Here is a 24299-nt window from a genome sequence, read left to right on the forward strand (position 1 = left end):
TAGAGATATAGATATATTTGTGTTGCATATTTAAGACAACTTTTAACATAATGCTTCCAACACAAAGCTTTCAGCACTCGTTCTTTGGAACAGGTTTCAATTCAAGCCCTGCCTGGTCCACCCCCTTGGCTCAGAACGCACAACACGCTTTTATGAGTCCCTTTTCCAGACAAAGGTACCCCGACATCCACTGTATCGCTGGAAACGGAGAAGGTTGTGCCCTGGGGGTAGGGGTGGGCAATGAGCCCTACTAGGAGCTCAGGCCAAAGAAGAATCGGTGTGCTATGGGTCTGGCAAACCCCACTCGCAAAAAAATCTTCCATTTTCAAAGATTCTTTTTAGCACCAGCACAGCTCTTGAAATCAAAGAACTTTTTAAAAAAAAAACAAACGAACAAACAGAGGTCATTTGTGATCTGCACTTCCAATCCAAGAACAAAATAAAGAAAAGAAGCAGAACGTTTTGAAGAAATGCAGGGAAGTTAACTGCCTTGAAAGGCTCAGACCAAATAACCCCTGAGATCAGAACTTTCCAAACATCTTACTGAGACTGTATCAAAACTCTGAACCTCAAGTCCGTTTCGACCACCTTCTAAAGCGGTTTTCCAGAGGCAGCATCAACAGCTCCTCATCATGTCAAGTCGTCTGTGTGTTCTTTCTGATATGGCACACTTAAAACAAAAGAGAGAGAGACGGTGTGTGTGTGTGTGTGTGTGAGCAAGAGAGATAGAGAGAGATACTCTCCAAATCAGACTATTTTGTCTTAACACTTCTATTTCAACAGCAACCGTTAAGGGGTCCCAGACATTGGTGTCCCCAGTTCAACTGGGGGTGGTTTACGCAGGAACTGGGATATGGTTGAAAGATCAGATCAGGATAAGAGATAAGACTGGACATCAGACAACATTCAGTACAGAATTAAGGTCACTCCCTGTGCATGGGAACACTGTTTTTGGCTGGGAAGTATACAGCTTCAGAGGGCTAAATTAGCCATTCAAAGTAGGTGTGGGTTGTGTGTGTGTGTGTGTGTGTGAGGTCACAAACGATGCTGCCTGATTTGACAATGTTAAAAAAAAAAAGGAAAGGGGGGGAAATCCACATTAAACAGTTGACACACTGGGGGGGGGGGGGAGGATGTAGGTCAGAGTTGACTATCCATTCTGGCAGTGGTACCAGGGGTAACAAATATCCAGAGACAAGAAAATTCATTCGGAAAACAAATGAAAGGGATTTCCTGCCTTGCATCAGACGTCAAGACAACCTTGACTTTATAATAAACCTTAATAAACCTGGCTTAATAAGGCCCTTTGGATGGGACAGGCCGGGCCATTTAGCTAGCTCTGCAATGTGCCACCAAGACGCAAAACACAGCCAGATTTCAAGCCAAAGGGAGAAGGGGAATAGGCAAGGTAGATGGCGAGGCTTGAGAATGAGGCACTGTACAAGGGGGTACTGGCAGGTGGTGGAGGTTTGGCACAGTGGGCAGCTCCATTCAGGGGGAGCCTTGGCACAGCTGCCAGAGGGGACAAATCCCTTCCTTGCTTCCAACCAGGAGGGTAGGCAGCTCTGAGCTGCAAAATATAAAAAAATAAAAATAAAAAGAGAGAAGCTCTCCAATGTCAGCAGCAAGATCTAAGCTCCTAGCACTGCTAGGAGGGAAACACAAATGTTCCACCCTCTCCCCACCCCTACCGGAATCAGCAAGGAGGACAAAATCATGTTACAGTGTAAGAAGACAATGGGAACACTGAAATGCTCCCCACCCCACCTCTAGAGGCAGAGGGGCAGGATGACCGCCGTCGCTATTGCACTTTCGTCTCATATATACATAACACATTTGTAAAAAAATAAGAACTAAAAGGATGGGTTTGGGAGATGAGAAACAGGTCTGCCAAGCCAGGCACAGCTGCTCAGAGGACACAGACCCAGTTAAAGTGACGGCCTGGTTGCCTGCATTCCCCCATCTACCCCCATCTGGCCATTTCCCAGAATCCTCTGCCAGCAACCATTTGGGAACAAAGAGTCCTGGATCTTGCAGAGCATCACCCATAGGTGAGGGTGGGCAAGCCGGCTCAGGTGCGCTGCAGCCAGGAAGCTGAGAGCTCACCTGCCAGACTAGAGAGAGCTTCCAATGCTTGGGACTCATGTAAACACATGTAGCCCCTCCCCTATCCGCTTCACCGTCTCTCCAGCCAATCCTGAGAACGGGTGGGCGGGGCCTCTGCCTCCACACCACCTTTGCGCTGCCGACAGCCAATAAGAGTTTCCTGCTCTGCTGGAGAAGATCCCGTTCACGTGAGGATGGTACATTTTCACAGGATGACAAAGTCTCGAGCGTTTGCCCTGCGGAGAGGAGGGGGCCTGTGCGCCCAACCCCACACCCTGCCACGAGGAGATGCTTCCTTGATCCCAACAATGTGCTGCTGGCGGCCCCTGCTACCTCAGCCGCCCGTCGGGCTTGATGGCCCCCAGTTCTGACTTGGGGTCCGGGGAGAGCGAGCTCCAGGAGGTTTTGCTACAGAGCTCTAGGGTGGAGCAGCTGGAGGGGCTCGCCACGCAAAGGGCAGCCACCGACCAGAAGCTGCCGATGCTGCTGTCCGTCCAGTTCTCCAGAGCCTTGCCAATGAGCTGCGTGTGCCGGTGGGAGGCTCGTCCTGTTTCATCCAAGCGGGGGAGGCTCAAGATCCCAGCCAGGCCCTGGAAGTTCTGCTCCATGTACTCATTTCGAGGAGGACCAGCGTGAAGCCACTTGCCATCATCTGGGACGGGACACAAGAGGGAAAGGCAGTTAGCCGGGGGCACACGCAGGCCCAAGTGCGCCACAAATCCCTCCAACGGAGCAGGCTTTGGCTAACCTTTTCTCTAGGCCAGGTGTGGGGAACCAGGTGTTGCTCCAGCATGACCAACGGCCAACGATGATGGGACTTTTGGTCAAGCAACATCTGGAGGGCAAAAGGTTCCCCATACCTGCTCTAGGCTCATAATAATACATTACAGTGGTACCTCGGGTTTCATACGCTTCAGGTTACAGACACTTCAGGTTACAGACTCCACTAACCCAGAAATAGTACCTCGGGTTAAGAACTTTGCTTCAGGATGAGAACAGAAATCGCGCAGCGGCAGCAGGAGGCCCCATTAGCAGGAGGCCCCATTAGTGGAACTCAGGTTAAGAACAGTTTCAGGTTAAGAACGGACCTCCAGAACGAATTAAGTACGTAACCAGAGGTACCACTGTAATTGTTTTTTTTATTTTAGGGAATCCAGTGCTGGTCCTACTCAGGAGTAGATGCACACTGAAACTAATGAACCAAGTTAGTCACATCCATTAACTTCAGTGGATTTCCCCACCTCCACCACCAACTAGGACTAGCCCTGGAGACCACCTGGCCTGATTAATTACTATTACTGCATTGATTTACATACAGCGTTAACGCCAAAACATGTTTCTGAGCAGTTTCCTAGTTTAAAAACAATTGCACGGTTATTAAAGTACAAACGCCCCAAATTAAACGATCCCATTGAAACAGCACAGTGCTTAAAAACAGGAGTCTTGGGTCAAGAGATCAAGGGAATGCTAAACTGGAGCCTCTTCAGAAGCCAGCAGAAAGTCAATAAAAAAAGGGGGCCTGCCATATTTCAGATCCATTCCGCATCTTCAACACTGGTGGGCAGTGAGGCAGGTAGCTAGGCCAGGCACAGGCAATGTCTTGGGGCTACAACTCCCATCATCCCTGACCACTGGTCCTGTTAGCTAGGAATGATGGGATTTGTAGTCCCAAAACATCTGGAGGGCCAAGTTTGCCTATGCCTGAGCTAGGCAGTGCTGCAGGTGCTCACAGCATGACTTTAGGTGGGAGCAGCCAGAGAGAGGTGGTCACTGCTCACAGGTGCAGAACGGATGCTTGTCCCTCATGCCATTGGCAACTAGGAGGGCCACCCATTTAGCAACTAGGTACCTGCATGGTGCTCTCTGTGGGGAGCCTGCCGCCCCTGGCTACCTCCTGGAAAAGAAAGGTAAAGTCGGGGACGCCTTTCCCCACAACTTGGCAGCCACCCAGTGAACCACAGCACCAGCCATCACTGATGTTCGGTTACTGCTCTTGCCGGCTCCTTATTGAGGAAAAGCAAACTATGCTGCTTGCCTTAGCTGGCAGACTGCTGACCGCTTTCTCCCTAACCGAACTGGATTATGGCACTGAGGGGCTAGTCTTCTGACCCCTGGGCAAGATACAGTGGTACCTCGGGTTACATATGCTTCAGGTTACATACGCTTCAGGTTACAGACTCTGCTAACCCAGAGATAGTACCTCGGGTTAAGAACTTTGCTTCAGGTTGAGAACAGAAATCGTGCTCCGGCGGCGCAGCAGCAGCAGGAGGCCCCATTAGCTAAAGTGGTGCTTCAGGTTCAGAACAGTTTCAGGTTCAGAATGGACCTCTGGAACGAATTAAGTACTTAACCCGAGGTACCACTGTATAGCCTGTCTCTAGGTGGGGCAGGCCACCAAGGCCAGCAAAAGCAAGGAAAGAAAATCAGCAGTAAGTTGCATTGCCCCTCCCTCCCTCATTTGCCTCCACTGAACTGCTTCACTTTCTTTCTGTCTTCTAACTGGACAGGAAGGAGTCAGGAAGAACGGCGAAGCAGCAAAGCCGATGGCAAGGCAGAAGCAACCAAAGCTGAGAAGCAGTGCAACGCCATCACTTCTTACAGGAAGCTGGCCTGCCTTACCTGTTGCAGTTGCAACAAACAGAAGGCTGGTCTGCCTGCCGCCGCTGCGGGCAGGGGTTGCACTGTGTCTTGGGTGGGACAGTAGCAGTGGCAGCTGCCCTACACTTTGCCTGGTCCCTCAGACCAGCAGTCAGGTGGTGGGCGAACTGGCTTGCCTGCCTTGCCCCCCTCTGCTGGTGGAGAGGGAAGGAAGGGCTCAGCTCACCTCCATCTGAGCCAAGTTTTGTGTGCATGTTTCCTTGCTTAAGAAAGCTCCTGTGTTGCTAGAGCCACTGCCACTTGCACACTGCTCACTCTCCCGACTCAAGTGGCTTCCTTCCCCCCCTCTTGACAAGGAGCACAATGGGATCCATGGGTTCTCCCCCCCTCCTTTTGCCTCAACAATTCCCTTCCTCCAGTGCCTGCTGCTCTACCCTTCCACCAGCCTCCCACGTTTTCGCTACTCGCCTCAGCGTGTTGCGCTGAGAGAGAACGTTCCCTGGCAAGCCATTCCTTTCCCCCAAATTGTTTACCCCCTCCCCGACTCCCCAGCCAGCAATTGTGGTGGACAACAGAGAGCTGATTTCCTGAAATCCCGGGGGTGCCGAGTTGCTTGCTTAAAATACAAAAGAAGGCCCTGACTTCCTTCTCCCTTTGTTCCACATACACACTTTTCAATAAAACCCTGTGCAAGCTCACTCAAAAAGCAGCATGCAGCATGGGTAGGCTCAGGCTGTGCATTTAATTCCACAGAGGCACATGCAGCAAAAATAAAGGGATGAGAGAGGTGCCAGAGTGTGCATAAGCTGTTAAGATACGCTGTATACCTCATGTCTGGACCACCACCTCAGTTCATTGGCTTTTGGGGGCCAAGCTGTCCATCCTACAGGAAATGGAGGCAGCCATCACAGACTCTACTAACATTCCCCTAAAACCAAACTGTGCATGTTTAGAGGTACCACGCGCAATGACTTTTGGGTGGTGGGAGGTACCCCTGGCTGCTCTTGCCACTGTCACGTGTCACCCCTTCACTGAAATTCTAGGGCTGCAATCCTATTAATGCTTACTTGGGAGTAAGTTTCCTCAAAAGGCTTTCAAATAAATGTGCTTTAGGACTGCACTGCAGAACCCTTTGACCAGGTTCAGGTTTGTGCAGTGCATATTACCCCGTGCTGCAGAGATTTAAAATCACAAGTATAAATGTGAGAAGGCTGCTTGAGAACCACCTCAAGAGGACACGGAGAGCGCAACTGCAGACGGGCCCGAAGAAAAGAACCGTGAAGTCAAAACCGACTTCTGACAACCTACTCGAATATTATGTTTTTTGTGCACTGCCACAAATGCAATGTGTGAATGAGACAAGCGTGGATTTAGAAACAGGAGTATCACACAGGGACACTCAGCACAAAGCTAGCATGGGCTGGAGTGTATGCTTTTGTTTGGGAACTGCAAAGCAACAGTTCCCTCCCCCCCCCCTTAGCTCCCCCCCTCACCTTTCCTGAGAGGCTGCTTGCGGTTGAAGGTCTGTGGGACAACCAGGAACTGGCTCTCACCCAGGGGCTCCCAGAACTGGAGGAGTCGGATGGTCCACACACCTGGGCGAAGAGGCCGGTTGAGGGGAGGCTTGTACTGCGTGAATTCTGCCTCTGCGTCCACTGCAATGTCGTAGGAGGTGGCAATGACATAGGTGGGGTCAATCCAAACGACGGTGGCTGTGAGGTTGGGGCCCCGGGCCCATTTCTGCATGGCCACCGGCTCATCAAAAGGTCCAATCAAGCCACCAAAATTGCGGAAGATCCTCTCTTTTGGGTCCCACTCGGTACCTACCTGCGGGAGGGAAGGAGAGGAACACTCAGAATGGGAAACACCACACACACACACTATGGGATAATTAATAAACTCGTTTTTCATCATGCTATGGTAGACTCTCCAACAGCCAGATATAACACTTAGAACCTGCCCCAAAGCGAGAGCTTCGGCCAACAATGGTTGTACAGTAGGCGTTCAGGTTGCGAACGTAATCCGTGCAGAATGCACTTTTGCAACCCGCAGCATTCGCAACCCGCAGCGGCGCAACTGCCCACGCACGGGTTGCGATTCGGTGCTTCTGTGCATGCACAAAGTGCGATTTAGTGCCTCAGCACATGTGCGTTCGCCGAAACCCGGAAGTAACCCATTCCAGTACTTCTAGGTTTCGGAGGGTCCGTAACCTGAAAAAACGCAACCTGAAGCACCTGTAACCCAAGGTATGACTGTACTAAGAAGTTTACAACAGACCAAAAGACACTGGAATATTTTCCAGAAATGGGCAACCAAAACAATCAAAGGGGTGCAAGAGCTTCCCTATGAGGAAAGCTTACAATATTTGTGTCTTTTGTTGTTGCTGTTGTTCTGAGAAGAGGGTGTGTGTGTGTGTGTGTGTGTGTGTGTGTGTGTGTGTGTGTAACATTAATTTTTTCAAAGCATTTTCTGTGTGCCGCTTTTATCCATCTGCACAACTGCAGCAGAAAGACACTCACAGAAGAAATTAGCGTGACTGACTGTTGCTTCCTGTGAGGAAGGAAGATGAGGGAGGGACCCGGAGGACGAGAGGGGCAGCCAATCTTATTATCACCTCTTGCGCTGATTTGATTAAGCTGCCTTTCCTATCTATGACTTTTTAGAAGTCCGACTGTTGCAGTTGAACCTCTGTATATATTAAAGGTGTATAAAATTATACAGGGTGTAGAGAAAGCAGACAGAGTTTTTCCTTTCTCTCTTATAATACTAGAACTCAAGGGCATCCAATGGAAGTTGTCTGTTGGGAAATTACTGGACGAGGCTGCTACCTTTTGAAGAAAGGACTTCCCCTATAATGAACGACCTGAAGCTGCTGCAAGCCCTGAGGCTACAGTGCACTCTGGCGCTTACTCAGCAGAATCAACCCACCCATGGTCTCGGCCTACCCTTCTTTTTTAAGACTGGAATGTTCCCGAGACAGAAACTAACTTCTTTTTTGTATCTCCCCATCTTCAAGTTGACAGTTTTGAGCCAGGAAGGACCACCAACAGGAAGCATGAACCCTACCTCAAGGTTCTGCAGACGGTTGGCCTGCCTGCTGCGGCCTGCTAGCTTGAGAGTCCCTCGGGGCATCACCCACATTTCCAGAGACTCCACCTGCTGCGTCGCAGGGTTTTGTACTTCCTGAGTCACCAAGTAGCCCTGGAAATGGTCATCGTAGAAGTACAGGTGCACACTGGACGGGAAGCCCTGTGGCTCAAACCTAGAGAGAGGAAGCAAAGAAGAGCAAGTTAACATTTGCATTTCGAGGTAAAGCGGCAAACCTCCAAGTCTGCAGGCCTAATTTGGACAACACTGCTTCCCCATTTGGTACACACTTCCCGATTTGTAGTTCTGTTTCTTAACCCGTCTGCTCCCCTGGCTCTCAAAACAGCCATAGTAACTTCTCAGAGTCGGAAGACACAGACACTAGTCCTACACCTTTTAATCCAGGAGAACTATCAGACTGATCCCATTTTCCTGCAGGCCATCAGCTGATGAGACCTTACCTGTCCCCTTGTGCCTCTCATTTCCCTGGACGCCCACTGCCATATAAAACATATGATCTGTCTAACTCAGTACTGTATATTTTCACTGCCCTTCTCCATACTTGACATACTTGTCATGGAATTCTACTCAATATTGATCCAGAGTAGATTCCAATGTATAGTTAAAAGGTAAAGGTAAAGGTACCCCTGCCCGTACGGGCCAGTCTTGACAGACTCTAGGGTTGTGCGCCCATCTCACTCAAGAGGCCGGGGGCCAGCGCTGTCCGGAGACACTTCCGGGTCACTTGGCCAGCGTGACATCGCTGCTCTGGCGAGCCAGAGCCACACACAGAAACGCCGTTTACCTTCCCGCTAGTAAGCGGTTCCTATTTATCTACTTGCACCCGGAGGTGCTTTCGAACTGCTAGGTTGGCAGGCGCTGGGACCGAGCAGCGGGAGCGCACCCCGCCGCGGGGATTCGAACCGCTGACCTTTCGATCGGCAAGCCCTAGGCGCTGAGGCTTTTACCCACAGCGCCACCCGCGTCCCTAATGTATAGTTAGCAGAGTAAAACTTAAAACACGTTGCAGGATTCCCCCCAAAATAGACCAGAGGCAATTATACTTCATGCAGCAGAGCTTTACTGCTACTGAAGGCAAATGAGCATAATGGTCATAAATACAATACATTCAGGATTGGCACTGTCCATAAGAAATCCATTTGCAGCAGACTTAAATTAAACTTACAGTAAATCTAAACCTTAACACTAAGCATACAGAACACCACACCAGAAGGAAAAGAGATAGAAAGAGAAGAAGAGTGGAACTCAGGCTCCTTCTGGCCTCCTATTATAGTCAGCATGACCATGACAGAAGAGATAACAGAACCAGTTTAAGCCAGCTGTACTCAGCTTATCTGAAGATATAACCCAAACACCAGGAACCTTCTGCTTGCTTCTTTCACACAGAGAAGCTTCCAGAACCCTCTTGAATTAAGTAGAATAGGAAATATCTCTGCACATTGGATCAATACTTTCTGTAAATGCAAACTGACAATACTACCCTGAGGACCTTTTGAAAGGAGATACCAGGGCTTGAACCTTCAGGTTTCCTGCTTGCTCCTGCTACCTAGTCCAGCAACCTGTTCTTATAGTGACTCTATCCCAAGCAGGCACACTCCCCACTTGCAATTCCAAACAACTGGCCTTCAGAGGCATATTGCCGTTGACGTTCGGCCCATCTCCAAAGGCGCAGAGTGCCACACGGTGCTGTGGGAGCAGAGAGTCAAGCCAAGAAGAAGGCGGCCCAGGAGTCTGCAGACAAAAGCTCTCCTAACTGGCCACAGAATGTAACTCCCTGCTACTACTACTATTATTATTATTATCATCATCAGTCAATCGGCCCGAATTACCTGCAAAGCTTCTCCTCTTTCTGTGCCTGCGCAGATGTCACTTTCCGCAGCCCCAGCCTGGAGAAGGATGTGTACACAGTCAGGGTGACGTCGCTGAGCCCACTCAGCCCATCCACGCGGTCATAGACACTCTCCCAATAGGCCTTGAGGGCTGGTGTGTTAGGTGGGTAGTTACCGTAGAGATGCGAGTCCAAGATCTCCAGCACCTCCTGGTTGATCGTGGATTCGAACTTCCTGGCAAAGAAGGTGGGTCTGGAGATTTGCTGAAAAGACACACAGACGTTGGGAGGAGGAGGGTGTGTGTTTTACAACATGATTCAGGCTCAAATCTGCAATGTGCAGAAAAGAAACATGCTAGAAATAAGACTACGAGGAGAGGACATGGGGGGCTGGGGGGAGAAGCAGAGGAAATCTAACCAAATAAATCTCCTTTACTTGACCCACACACAAAGATTCCATGTGAAAGGTGGCAGTGAATACAAAATGCATACATCTGTACCCTATCGCTGATACAATTTGGGTTTCTAGGAACCCTGCCTGGTTGCAGAATCCTGTCTTTTTTTTTTTTTTTTGAAGTGGTGGTGATTGGGCAAAATATCTAAGAGCAGAAGCAGCTCTTTTAAAGAGGTGGTGGGGAGTCAGTCCTCAACGTGTTACTGTTGCTGCACAACCCAAGACTGCATCTGGATCTGAGCCTTCAGAGATTTAGGTCAGTAGGTACACCCACGAGGTCCTAACTCCCGCTTGAACCCGTTAACCGCAAAGACCGCAAGTGCCAGGGTCCTACTGGAAAGCAGTCCTTGTAAAACAGCTATAGAAACTGACTTCAAATAACATTTTCAGCCAGGAGGCACAACTCTGAAGCCACTGTTAACCCTACGACCTCACCTTTCACTTTGCTTATTCAGGTCGCTGCTGCTGCACCAGTTCGGCTCGTAGGCTCTGAACAGGCCCATCAGAAGGGAGCCAAACTTGCAGGGTCTGTTTTTGAGACACTCAACAGGAGCATTGTGTTACGGTAAGCTCACCAGAGATTAATTCTGGCTCTGATGTTGGATGCTGGTCAAGGCCTCTGAACTTGTGTAATCTACTCTCACATTTAAATTCTGTGCCACCCCCTTCTCCTTGTGCCCCTGCACTATCTTCCTCTCATACTTCATGCCAATTACAAGGTTCAAGTCCTCAGCATGAAAACTCTCCACCTGCCCGCACATGCCCTTCATTCCCCTCAAGCTCACTTTCTGTCACTCCCAATGTTTCCTTCCCCACCCCCACCTCTCTCTCTAAATGCCCATCTGCCATGTGCTTCAGCATCCCTCCACAATTCAGCCCCTTTCCTTTTTCACTTTTAAAAAACCAAGCCACCCAAAGTTTCACCTTCCCATTGCAATTAGATGCTCTCTTCACCACTCGCTGTCAGTCTTGGCTCCAGAGATTGCATTCCAATGGTAGGCAGGGCCAGAGGCAAAAAGGGGTGCCAGAAAGGGGCTCGCATGCAGCATTTGAAATTAGCCAAGCGCATTTTGCACCTGGCTATTGGTCACTTCTGACCAAGTGAAGATGATGCCCGGGTGCCAGGATAGCACCTGGGGTGTCCATCACCTGGAGGTGAATACCTTAGGTTCCTTGGATCTTGGATTGTTTTCACACACTAGAAACAGATCCTGCAGAATTTTATCCATTATATTTTATCTGCACAGTCAGAATGAATTTTAGGAACCAAAAAGTCATATTGAAAAATATGACTTTCCAGCTGCCTGCCCCCCCCCCCCCCATGGCAACTCGGCATTCTGTTTTGGCAACTGTAACCTTGGTTAAAGGAGCCATTTGGCACCTAGCTTATATGAGAGCCAGTGTGGTGTAGTGGTTAAAAGTGATAGACTCGTAATCTGGTGAACCGGGTTCGCGTCTCCGCTCCTCCACATGCAGCTGCTGGGTGACCTTGGGCTAGTCCCACTTCTCTGAAGTCTCTCAGCCTCACTCACCTCACAGAGTGTTGTGAGGGAGGAAGGGAAAGGAGAATGTTAGCCGCTTTGAGACTCCTTAGGGTAGTGATAAAGCGGGATATCAAATCCAAACTCTTCCTCTTCTATCTGAGTTTCTAACACCATTCGCAGGCCAACTGGAAGGGTGTGGTCGGCCAAATTAGGACCTCAGGCTGGATGTCTCTCCCCACTGCTGCTACAAGCACTCTAGATACAACAGTGGCAGTAAGCAGCACCACTTTAGAAGTACTAATTCAGAGCAACCAGTACAATGAAGCCCATGGATGGGAGAGAAGCTGAGTTACTTTGATTACTGCAGAAGAGGAATAGGGGAGACAAATCAACTCTTGAGAGCAGGAGTGAAACCTAATTGCGGAAGAGTGAAAGAGAGAGAGAGAGAGAGGGAGGGAGAAACGGGGGAAAGCTTGGGGCACCTGTAGACGCAGGAAGTCCTGTGGCTTGAAGTCATTCGGGGAGCAGCCGCACCAGTCCACTATGTGTTTATACTGGCATTTGCAGCCCAGCTTGCGGTTCCAGTTTGTCACCCGGAGGTTGTTGTCTACAAGGGTCTCACAGGCGTGGCTGTTCTCCAGGACAGTATGGAAGAAGGACTGTAAACAGAGAGAGAGAGAGAGAGAAGAGGGAAGGAAGGAGGAAGAAGAACCGCAGTGAGCAATGTGGCAACCCGCTCAACGCCAAACTAACTGGGGAGCAACGAAATCGGAGACGCCAGCCAACCCACCTCTGCTGGGAGAAGTGTGTAGGTGTAGAACTGCCGTAGCTGGGAGACCAGCCGGTCACTGGTATAGACCACGTATTCCACAAAGCTTCGAGTGAGGGCGAACCAATCCGAGCCGCCGTCCACCACGATGCCCTCTGGGATCTGCCGTTCGCCCAGCCGCCACATGTGAGAGTCGCATTCGTGGAAAAGTCTGTCTAGGCCCTGCTTCTTGATGAACCTGTGCAGGGATGAATGCCTCAGATTCACTAGAAAGCAACGTGGAGTTTTCTGCATTAAGATCAGAGCAAGAAGGGTTCTGTAGAAAGCTATACTCTTAACTCTGGGTTCCACAGCCAGGAAACTCCAAACATTCTGCATAATTACATTTGCTTTGCTTAATTCATCACTAAAAGCACTTTTCATGAAGTAACAGCCTCTTTGGTTTTCTGCAGAGACATCAGCCTGGCTCTGGTCATCTACTATATCAGAGGTTTTCAACCTTTTGGGATCCATGGCTCCCTTGACCAACTACGTACTTTCTGCGGCATCCCTGTGGAGCCCAGTTACATAACCCCTTGCCTGCAGAACCAGCAGCCCTTTACCCTTTTTCGAACACCCTCCCTTGTGGAGTGTTCTTCTCTTCTTCCCTCTCCTTGGGAGTCCTCTGGGCAGCTGCCCCTGGTCTCTGAGCTGCCTCCCTGCCCCAAAGAGAGGTGCCTCCTCACACTGCCCCACAGCGGTCTGGGAAGCACCCCATGGCCAGCCCCAGAGGCACTATTCGCTTGGAGAGCTTGTAGCCAGGGCTTCTGCAACAAACAGCTATGCAAGCCTTTGGGAGGCAGAGATGTGAGAGGGCATCAGAGGAGGGAGGGAAGGAGAGAGGGACAGAGGCCGGTGTTGCTTGCGGCACCTCTGACCACCATTCAAGGCACCCCAGGGTGCCTTGGAACATTGGTTGACAACCACTGTACTAGATCTTTGGTGGGGAACTTGGTTCCTGGGACTACAACTCCAGCCTCCCTTGACCCTTGCTCAAGCTCTGGCCTACCTCTTAATGCAAACACAAGCCTGAGCCTGAGCTTCCACCCACCATGAACCACCATTGGCAGGACTAGCAGCAACGGCAGCAGATATGCCCTATGCTTATATTTTATTCCATTCTCAGTTATGCTGTTTTTAATGCGCATATTTGATTTCTTTTAGTAAAGCTTTCTTTGGAAATGTTTTAAGATTTTGTTGTTGCTTACTTTGCTGCATTAAATGCGCATTCTGTAGTTGACTTTCTTTGCCATGTTTTATTCTGAAATCTTTTACTACAGTAATATAGTTTCCTGTTAAAATACATTGCTTGGAATGTATACTTTATACAGCCGTACCTTGGTTTTCGAACAGCTCAGTTCTTGGGGGTTTTGGCTCCTGAATGCCGCAAACCCGGAAGTGCGTGTTCCGGTTTGCGAACTATTTTTGGAAGCTGAACGTCCAACGGGGCTTCTAATTGGCTGCAGGAGCTTCATGCAGCCAATCCGAAAACGTGCTTTGGTTTCCGAACGTTTTGGAAGTCAAACAGACTTCCGGGATGGATTCTGTTCAACTTCCGAGGAATGACTGTATTTGACTTTCTTCAGCAATGTTTTCTTCTGGATTGTTTTATTTGCTGTTTTAATGTGTTGCAAGCCGCTTTGAGGCTTTTTCTTTAAAAATATACAGCGGTATAGAAATTAAACGAGTAACAACAACAACAATAATAATAATAATGATGGCTGGGGCTGATGGGAGCTGGAGTTCAACAGCCGGAAAGTTGCAGAACAGTCACTTCAGGAAAGAGGCTTCCACAGCTACCATGATTCTGCCAACACTTTCCCTTCAAGGTATAGGAGAAGCCTCTTAGGCAGCAGCAAATGAAACTGGCAGCAGAGTTGCCAAAAAAACCACACAAAGATAAACTGAGGAGAAGACTATGAGAAGTTTTCAGATTATTCACTTACAGCAGAAACATCTTATCTACAACCTTTGCACTGTAATGGATTTCCGTTGTTTTGGGTTGCAGCTAGAGTTGTGATAGGAGCAGTGGGAGGACAGCGATCAGGAACATGGTGAACGCACAGTTTTGTTCCAGCAGAAGGCCCAATAAAGATTCCTTTAACTTTTCCAAACCTTTGGGCAAACCCCCATTCTCACCACCACCTCTACCCCGTTCATGGTTCATTTTTAACCTCCTCCCCATGCTGTCTCTCAATCGAGGGAATTACCTGGCATTATCTCGGCCATGAGACTTCAGGAAATTCTTGTCTCGGTGTTTCGACAGGAATGTCACCAGCTCCTCGTTGGTCCTGCAGGTGGCAGCAATTCAAAGGAAGAATTAAAACAACCAAAGCAGTGATTCAGTGGCAAGGCTAGAGGGCTTTTCAGATACGTCAATTATAGTACGATGAAGTGGGGAGGGGAAATCATGGAGGCAAGTGCTGCCCCAACCTATCTGAATCTGTCTGAAGAGAGACTGCACACAACAATATATGTCTGGCTTCTTTCCACATTATCAAAATCCCTGTTTTTCCAAGTTCAGCTCATGGAGAAAGTCCTGCACTCATCCCACCCCCCCTTGGGGTCCCTTTCAACTCTATAATTCTACGATGTACATGAATTTTCAAAAAGAGAACAGCAGGACAGGAAATACGACGCAGCTTCTGCAGGAACAGAGAATGCAACGCTTATGTTTTAGTGATGAAGCCATCCAGTGTATTTTGGAAAGCCTTTGTCTAGTAATATGAATCTGCCTGGGCAAAAGAGGAAAGAACTAACTGGTGAAGCCCACACACTTCAGTGGTGCAATGATTAAGAGTAAAGGATGAAGGGAGTTTGAGACTTGTCAGGCTCTTTGTTAATGGATAAAAAAGTGGCAGCTTTTAAGCTCTCAAGGTATTCTTTGAAGAGCAGAAACTCCAATGTGGCCTAATGCAAAAGCAAAAAACCGAGTTATTATTTGTGGTCAGCCACTATCTAAACCAAGTATAGGGGAAATAACATTCGGAATTGTTAAAAGAACTAACGGACTCTCTCTCCTCCATCATAAAAAGAGTTGCAAAGGGGAGCACTTTCCCGCAAGTTTGTTGCAGAAGTTAATCATAACAAGTTTGCAAGGGCTGCTGCCTCGAACCCAAGAGACCCAGATGTGCCAAGTAACAAACGCTTGGTATAAAAATGACAGCAGGGGGTGCTACACCAATTTTTATTTTTTCGCTCCACGTATATTCCCTCTTAATCTGGTACAAACTGTTTCCAGACAGGCTAGGCGCTGCAGCTGAGGGACCCTGGACCAGAAGGCCTCAGGTTCAATCCTTAGAATCTCCAGGCAAGGCAGGTAGAGATCCCATCTAAAATCCTGGGGAGCCGTTGCCAGTAGATGTAGGTAATACTGAACTAAATGGACCAATAGTCAGTACAGTGGTACCTCTACTTACGTTCACCTCCGGTTACGTATCCTTTGGGATACATATGTCGCAAACCTGGAAGTATTTTTCTGGGTTTCACCACGCACACATGCACAGAAGCGCTTTACGCACCGTGCAAATGCACAGAAGTGGCACCTCCAGATACGCACACCTCAAGATCCGACCAGAGCTCCGGAAGGGATCCTGCATGCAACCAGAGGTACCACTGTACAAGGCAGCTCCCTATATTCCTGGCCCTGTATAGTGTGGCAGTTCCACTGTTCTCAATGTCTCATTTAAAGTCAACAGTTGTTCTGCACAAACACAACAATTCACGCCTCCAGCACTCAGAGAAGCGATTCCGTTTCAGAAACCTCCAGAAGCAGCCAAGATCTGAAAATCTGGGTTAATTGCCCTGCATCCTAGCCAAACCCTACTCTGTTCCCGTTACTGGGTCTCCCTGATTTATTAAAAGGGTGTTTGCCTTGTCCTGCCTCCCGCAAGATGTGGCATCCTGCTTGCCTTCTCTCCCATTTTCCAACCTGCAAACTCTCTCCCACCAGATGCAGTGGTGCAGAAAAGAGGACCTCCAGCTCCCTACTGCTCAGGTGAAGCTATAGAAGGCTCCTCCTATGTGAGGAGCCTCCAACTCTAAGCCATGGTGTGTCAGTAGTCAAAGCCTCAGCTTGATGGACTACATGGAATTGGCGGAAATGACTGGCAGAATCCGAGACCAGGGAGAAGAGTTGGTGGACGAAGATTGGAAAAAATTTAAAGTATATTTACAGAAACATTGTAAAATTAATGAATGTTAGAAGGATGCTGGAATGAAGTTACATGGTTTTAGCAGAAAGGTTATAAAGAACTAAGTAAAAATGGATTGTTAATGGGTCAAAGTGTAAAATTTAAGGTCAAATTGTGTTAAGATAAATTATAGAACAAAAACTGAGAAAGATGGAAAGGATTTGCTGAAATAGCTATTTGAATTAGAATACAAAAAAGGGAGGTGTGAGGAGGTCGATGAAACAAGTAAATGAAAGATAAAGATATGGAAATACTGGATGTGTTTTTAAATGTTTTTGTTTTTAAATGTTTTTGGTTTTCTTATTGTTTTGTTGTACTTTTTTATTGTGTTTTTTATTCTTGAAGTATTGTAACTTTTTATTGTCCTTTTTCTTTTTTTCTGTAACTGTTAAACCTTTAATAAATATCATTAAAAAAATAAAAAAGTAGTCAAAGCCTCAGCTAACCTTGCAGGTAATTCCCTGCTCTGTTTCCCCTTCGCTCTCCCCACAATGAAACGAACCTGGTAGGGTAGTCTGTGGCACTCAAGTTGATGAAGTAGTCCCAAGCCCAGTCTGCCATCTCCAGCAAGTCCTTCATGCTGCGCAGGTACATCTTCAGCAAGCTGGCGCCACCCCAGATAGTGACCATGCGCCAAGGGGTGACCCGGATGTTGGGATAGTGCTGGGCCAACTCCACCACTTCGCGGTGCAGGTAGGTGGAGCGCTGAAAGGAGACAGAACCAAGTTTGAGTCCCAGGGGGAGGAGCGTTGCTTCATTTGGTCCGTTCCTTCCTTCCTAGAAGGAGCTCTTTGAAAAATGCAGAGTAGTGCAAAACCTTGCTATTCTGGGAGGACTTTGGAAGAAACGTGACGGTGTCTGCTTTCATTTGCAGGATTTTTGCCCCTTCGGGATTACACACACCTCTAACATTTTCCTTTGTTTGTGCCAGGGGACCCAAGGGAAGGGATCTTGCAACGGACTATATATATATATTTCTGTTCTACAATTTAGAATACTCATTTAAACATCCTTAAAATATCAATGACTTCCCTTCTTCTCTTTCCATGGTTCATTTTGCATATCATAAATCCTGCATATTTTACATAAACCAAAACATTCAGTATTCCATTATTACACCCATATAAACTTATTTACACTGCTGAATTTATCTTAAGGCTGCCAACGTTTTCAAGTGTACACAATCTCCCCCCATACATTCAATGAATATTTTCCAATCTTCTCTAAATGTATGTTCTTCTTGTTCTCTTATTCTATATGTTAAGTCTGCAAGCTGCGCATAGTCCGTCAGCTTAAGTTGCCATTATTCTTTAGTTTGGACCTCACTCCTTTTCCATTTTGGGGCTAACAAAACATGAGCCGTAGTAATGGCATACATAAATAACCTCTCCACCCCCTTCTTTTTTTTGCAACAGGCTTCAATGAAGGCAGGAGTGACACATCTTCCTATCAGTAAAGCCAGAGATAAGACAAGGGAGAGAAGATTCACAGTGCCCAGAGAGAACTCAGGGGAAAGGGTGGCAGTCTCTGGGCTGTACAACAGGGAGTGTTGTGCAGAGGGCAAGACACAATTGCTCCAGGCGACCTAGCAGGGAGACCTGTGGACTCTTGGTTGGTCCCATTCCTCCCGCCTCCCTCTCTCCTCTTAGTGCCAAGCTGTATTAGCACAGGCCAGGAGGCCACCTGCTTTACCTTATCCACATGGATGTAGAAGAAATGTTGCTGGTGATACACAGCCTTGATGAAGCGCTTCAGCTGACGGATGGCTCGCCCGTGAACGACCAGCATGTAGGCAATCCGAACTGGCTTGCTCACAGAGGCGTGGAGCATTCGGCTTTCATCCCACTGGATAATGGGGCTGACTTTCCCTGCAGAGATCAGAAGGGGTTGCAGATGGACTCAAGGTTATCTGAGCAGGAAGGGGGAGAGAAGAGGAGCTAGTGCACAAGCTCCTGAGGCCAAATGACCTTGAGGTCAGAAGAAAAGCTGCATTCCTACCCTGATCTCAGAAATACAGGGTGGAAGAATAACCTAAAGCAACACATTTATACTGTCATCCAACTAGCAGCTGCAACATATCAGAAATAAATATGCAACCAAGCAGAGGGGGGGGAAAAGGGCACAACCATCTTTTTCTGTGTGCAAATCAGACCTAAGTCTGGGTAAAAACCAGGCAGGGATCGAACCTGGGACCTTCTGCATGCAAAGCAGATGCTCCACTCCTGAGTTGGTACAGCCCTTCCCAAATTAGATGGCCCATGACCCATTTAATTAAGGGGGTTGTCAACTTCTCTCTTTCGCCATAGTGCAGTGGCAAGACAGCTGATTTGCACACAGGAGGCCTCAAGCTGTCTCCAGCTAAAAAGAATCCCAAGCACCTAGGTTGGGAAAGACCTGTGGTTTCTTCCGCTGCTAGTCAGAGTGTACAGACCCATGCTCTCACTCAGTGGGAGGCTGCTTCCATCGTATCCATGGGGCAATGGCCTGCTCAGTGACTGTTTGTGCCTGCAGAGGGTAAATGTCTCTATCCTGAGACAAGAGAACCACATAGCACCGAAGAAGCATCCTCTCTGCAAAGCGGAAACTGTGCTGCAAAGGTGAATTCAGGTCTCACCTGAAAGCTGGCACTGCCGGGGTACGGAGCGCGGCATAAGGTTCCCGGCTTGGTGCAGGCACACCACGTTGGCTATCTCCTGCTGGCACTGTTTGCTGCTGGCTCTGGCTAACGCAGACAAGGCGTCCTTGCCGGCGATCTCACACTTGGGAGTGAAGTTGTTCTCTGTGGGCTGGGGTGCCCCTTCCACGCTGCCCGTGTCCCCGTGCTGGAAGACGGCTAGCTGAGCATCCCCTCTGAGCTCCGTCAGGTTCCTTTGGCTCGAGGAGTCCAAGTAGACGGGGAACCGGCGCCCGGGTTTGTGCTTCCCCGTAACTGCTCTCACCACTTTGGCCACTAGGACTCCGGGGTTGTCCGGACGGCTCTTCCATCGCCCATGCTTCCGGCTCAAGCTACCCCTGCGGCCTGCCGAGCTGTCCAAATCCTTGGACCCTTCCCCGTTCTGAAGCAGCTGGGCCTTCTTCTGCCGTCCCTTCTCCAGTTTCAATCACACACACACGCAGAATAAAAATAAAAGAGGAAAAGAAGAATTAACTTCAGGGTTCATCTCCAAGCTACTTTGCAGCGTTCAAAATGAAAGCTATCAGCACTCTTTCCATTTTTCTAAAGGAGATGAGCTTTTTAAGTAATGTACAAGAGTACAACATGCATCAATTCATCTTCCCAGGGAACTCTGGAAATTGTAACTGTGTAAGGCGAATTCCCCAGTGGGACGCGGGTGGCGCTGTGGGTTAAACCACAGAGCCTAGGACTTGCTGATCAGAAGGTTGGCAGTTCGAATCCGAGCAACGGGGTAAGCTCCCGTTTCTCGGTCCCTGCTCCTGCAACCTAGCAGTTCAAAAGCACGTCAAAGTGCAAGTAGATAAATAGGTACCACTCCGGCGGGAAGGTAAACGGCGTTTCCGTGCGCTGCTCTGGTTCGCCAGACCCCAAAGCTGTACGCTGGCTCCCTTGGCCAATAAAGCGAGATGAGCGCCGCAACGCCAGAGTCGGCCACGACTGGACCTAATGGTCAGGGGTCCCTTTACCTTTTTTATGGCGAATTCCCAGTTCCTGGGATTCTTTGGGAGAAGCCATGACTGTTTCAAAGCGGTATAATACTGCTTAAAATGTACAGTGCAGATGCGGGCGATAGTTGCACAGATAGTAACAAAGATGGCCGGTGCAGTGGAATGTCAGAGCAGAGCTAGGGAAATCTGGATTCAGATCACCACTCAGCTATGAAGCTAGATGGATTTACCCATTACTCTTTCCCCCAGCTGAACCTACCTCACAGGGTTGCTGCAAGGATAAAAAGACCAGGGATGGGGGGGTGGGAGAACCATATACACCACCTTGGTGTCCTTGAAAGAAAGGCGAGGTGTAAGAGCAAAAATAAATTTAAAACCACGTATTTCTCTATTTATGACATGTTCATGTGTCAAGAGAAATAGTAGATTCACAGAATCTTGCAAGAGGCATACATTTACAATTCCAAAGAAAAATTTACCTCCTCAGCCATCCTACACGTTTTACTCCAAAGGAAGACCCACCAAATTTAACAGGACTTAAACCCATGTAAATGGACATAGGACTGCATAGGAACCTGTGACCAGATGTTGTTGGAACTACTACTCCCATTGCTACTGATCGCTGATCGTGCTGATTGAGTTGACAGGACTTGGGAGTCCGACTTGGGAGAGCACAAATCCGCCATCTCTGTTCTACAGCTTTTCATTGATTGGGATTCTTCACTCCATTCCATTCTGCCTCCCCCAGTTTTCCTGCCCTCCCCAACAAGCACTCAGCATTCTGTGGACACTGAGCATGCTCAGTCCACACTGCCGTCATTTTTTGACCCCATGAGCTCTCTCTCTCTCTCTCTCTCTCTCTCTCTCTCTCTCTCTCTTCCTAAACATTTTCCTACTTCTGCAAACCTTGGGAGTGCCCCAGAGCGTGCTATTCCTCCCCTCTTGTTTCTTCTTGGCTCCATAATTCTGGCTACGGTCCTATTGGCACTCAGCAGCTGAGTTCAGACAGAATGATTAAGCTTAGCTGATTTTAGATAACTATTAGCAGGAAAAAACAATCCCCCCCCCTTCCAGTCCTCCTTCCCTATGGTTGTTGTTGTTTTAATCTGCTTTCATTGTGGGTTAAAATACGGGTGCTTATCCACAAAACCACATTAGTCCTTTAAAAAAGAATATATCCATATAAATATAACTGCTTGCTCCCCCACAGTAACAACCATCCATTTCAAGAACCTTTCTATTGTTCCTCAATCCATTTTTTCCTCTGGCCAGTATGCATTTCTCCCTTTCCATTATGAGAGCAAACTTCTTCTTTCTTAATTGTGTTTCTTTTCTTTTTTCCTAAACAAGAACAAACTGTGTTCTCTTCCACAACAAGGCAAACTTCTCAGAAGTGAAATGGACTGTACCCAGCAAAACTTGTGCGTGGATCTGCAGAAAGGCACCTGCTCCATTCAGCGTATGAGACATGGGGCAGCAAATGAATTCAAGACAGAGGGACAAAGGTGACTTGCCCTCCCCACAAAGTTCCTCCTCCTCCCCCCCCCTTCTGCGTGATGTTTGCACAGCTTGCAAAGCACCCAAGCTGGATGGGGCTAGTCACGGCCTCTTCTTCTGCTTTAAAGAAAGAATGCTCAGTATGCCGTCTTCCTCATGTCTGAACTCAACGGTTTAATTGGCTCAACCACATCCAGCTTCCAGACACGGTGAAGTACTGAGAAGCTGTGCTGTTCTCCCCCCAATCCCCACCCAGCTGCCCATGTTGGTTCGCAGGCGCAGGCTTGTAAAAGTAATTTAAGAGACAGCAGAGCTGTCTGACTGGTTTAGCAATACCTTGGTAGATTCTAACATGCCAAGCTGAGCTATCTCTGACAAAAACAAAACAAAACCCCTCCTCACCTGAAGGAGTATGAGCATCCTCCTTCACACAGGGAGCTTTGACTGAAATTTCCTCCCGCAGGCATTTGTTAGGTGTTTCTCCCAAAAGGATGAGAGAATTTCCATCGGAAAAATCACTAGGATGTTTAGGGAAGCTTTTAATGTTTGATGCATTACTGTATTTTAACGTTTTGTTGGAAGCTGCCCAGAGTGGCTGGGGAAGCCCAGCCAGATGGGTGGGGTATTATTATTAATAATAATAACAACAACAACAACAACAACAACAACAACAACAACAACAACAACAATAATAATAATAATAATAATAATAATAATAATAATAATAATAATATGAAAGGACCCTGAGTGAAAGGTCTATTATGACCACGCTCTACGTTCAACCAGAACCCTCTTCTTTTCAAGCTGAGCAGCTAGATAGAATAACAGAACTGCCAAGTTGAAAGGATCATCTAGTCCAGAAGTTTTCAACCTTTTTGAGTCCACCGCTCCCTTGACCAACTACGTTCTTTCTGCGGCACCCCTGTGGGGCTCAGGAACCCAGTTACATCACCCCTTGCTTGCAGAGCTGGCAGCATCTCACTCCTTTTCAAACACCTTCCCTTGTGGAGTGTTAACCTCCTCTCCTTAGCAGTCCCCTGGGCAGGCACTGCCGCCATCCCTGGTCTCTGAGAGCACATAACACCGGTCTTGAAAGACCTACATTGGCTCCCAGTATGTTTCCAGGCACAATTCAAAGTGTTGGTGCTGACCTTTAAAGCCCTAAACGGCCTAGGTCCAGTATACCTGAAGGAGCGTCTTCACCTCCATCGTTCTGCCCGGACACTGAGGTCCAGCGCCGAGGGCCTTCTGGTGGTTCCCTCGCTGCGACAAGCCAAGTTACAGGGAACCAGGCAGAGGGCCTTCTCGGGAGTGGCACCCGACCTGTGGAACGCCCTCCCACCAGATGTCAAAGAGAAAAACAACTACCAGACTTTTAGAAGACATCTGAAGGCAGCCCTGTTTAGGGAAGCTTCTAATGTTTGATGAATTATTGTATTGTAATATTTTGTTGGAAGCCGCCCAGAGTAGCTGGGAAAACCCAGCCAGATGGGTGGGGTATAAATAAATTACTATTATTATTATTATTATTACCACCACAATAGCTACTATGTCCAACACTATCAAGAGGAGTGAGGACCTTTGGCACATCGGATGTTGCAGAACTATGACTCTCATCAGCCCCAGCAAGCACAGTCAATGACCTGGGATGATGGGAGTTGTAATTCAGCAGCTTCCGGAGAGCCACAGGTTCCTCACCCCTGATCTAGAGCAGTGTTTCCCAAACGTTTTTGGGCAACGGCACACCTGTTTACCGGAAAAAAATCTCGCGGCACACCACCATTAAAGCCCCGCCCCCGTGACGTCATTCGGGGAGCCGGCGGCCCGGGCCTGAGCTGGAAGGAGAGGCGGTGCTTTTCGGCACAAGGCAATCGGCCTGGAATTGTTTCCCGCGCGCTGCGAAAGGGAACAGCTGCGGTCGCGCGAACCCTCCGGCGCTGGGAGGGGAAAGGGCGGAGTCGCAGAGCACCAGCTGGCCGAGCGGTTGCGCGCAGCGTTGCGCTTTTGGAGAGCGTGCGGCTGCTGCTAGGGGATCCGGGGACGTGAGCAGGCCTGGCCCGACCCGGGTTGAAGGAGGACAAGCCGGCAGCGCGCCAAGTGAGTTCGGTTGCGCACGACGGCCCCCGCTCCCCCCACCCCCGCCGGATCCTCGCCGCCGCCGCCTCTCGCCCGCCTCCCTCCCACGGCACACCACCCGATGTCTCACGGCACAGTAGTGTGCCGCGGAACACCGGTTGGGAAACACTGATCTAGAGGACCAGTTTCCCCACTCCTGCCGTAAATAATTAACAACCAGACCAGAGTCATAGCAGACAGCATTTACCCCAGATGGGCCATCCTTTCTGATGCCCACCTTCTCCAGGATAAGTTCCTCACTTTCTAGACAAAGCAGGGGTGGTCATGCTAGCTCCTACGAAAGAACTCCCAACGTTCGTTTTGGGGCAGTGCCTTTGTGAGGACCGTCACAAAGTAGTGGCAAAGTCTTCCATCAGGCAAGATGTTATACAAAGCAGGTGGTCAGGGGACAACAAGAGAGTAGAGAAGGGGGGTGGGAGTTTTGAAGCTCTGCTTTCCAGGTGGCATTTAACTGCTAATGACA

The 24299-nt window shown here is 48.7% G+C and overlaps 1 protein-coding gene across 3 annotated transcripts in view; it reads right to left on the bottom strand.

The window, feature by feature from the left end:
• Nucleotides 1-24299, bottom strand: part of XYLT2 (xylosyltransferase 2) — a 36304-nt gene continuing 12005 nt past the window's right edge. Inside the window, exons 2-11 of one of the 3 annotated variants that reach the window (XM_028716789.2) lie at nt 19194-19668; nt 18272-18447; nt 17082-17284; nt 14597-14677; nt 12369-12585; nt 12061-12237; nt 9642-9904; nt 7771-7966; nt 6300-6531; nt 1-2758 (exon numbers count right to left, since the gene is read on the bottom strand). In XM_028716789.2, coding sequence (XP_028572622.2) covers nt 2436-2758; nt 6300-6531; nt 7771-7966; nt 9642-9904; nt 12061-12237; nt 12369-12585; nt 14597-14677; nt 17082-17284; nt 18272-18447; nt 19194-19668 — 2343 coding nt within the window. In that variant the 3' untranslated portion in view covers nt 1-2435. Of the gene's footprint in view, nt 2759-6197; nt 6532-7770; nt 7967-9641; nt 9905-12060; nt 12238-12368; nt 12586-14596; nt 14678-17081; nt 17285-18271; nt 18448-19193; nt 19669-24299 lie in introns of all 3 variants that reach the window. The other 2 variants (XM_028716788.2, XM_028716787.2) reach the window with 2 other exon arrangements.

Source organism: Podarcis muralis, chromosome 2, assembly GCF_964188315.1.
Source record: "Podarcis muralis chromosome 2, rPodMur119.hap1.1, whole genome shotgun sequence".
Classification (NCBI taxonomy): Eukaryota; Metazoa; Chordata; class Lepidosauria; order Squamata; family Lacertidae; genus Podarcis; species Podarcis muralis.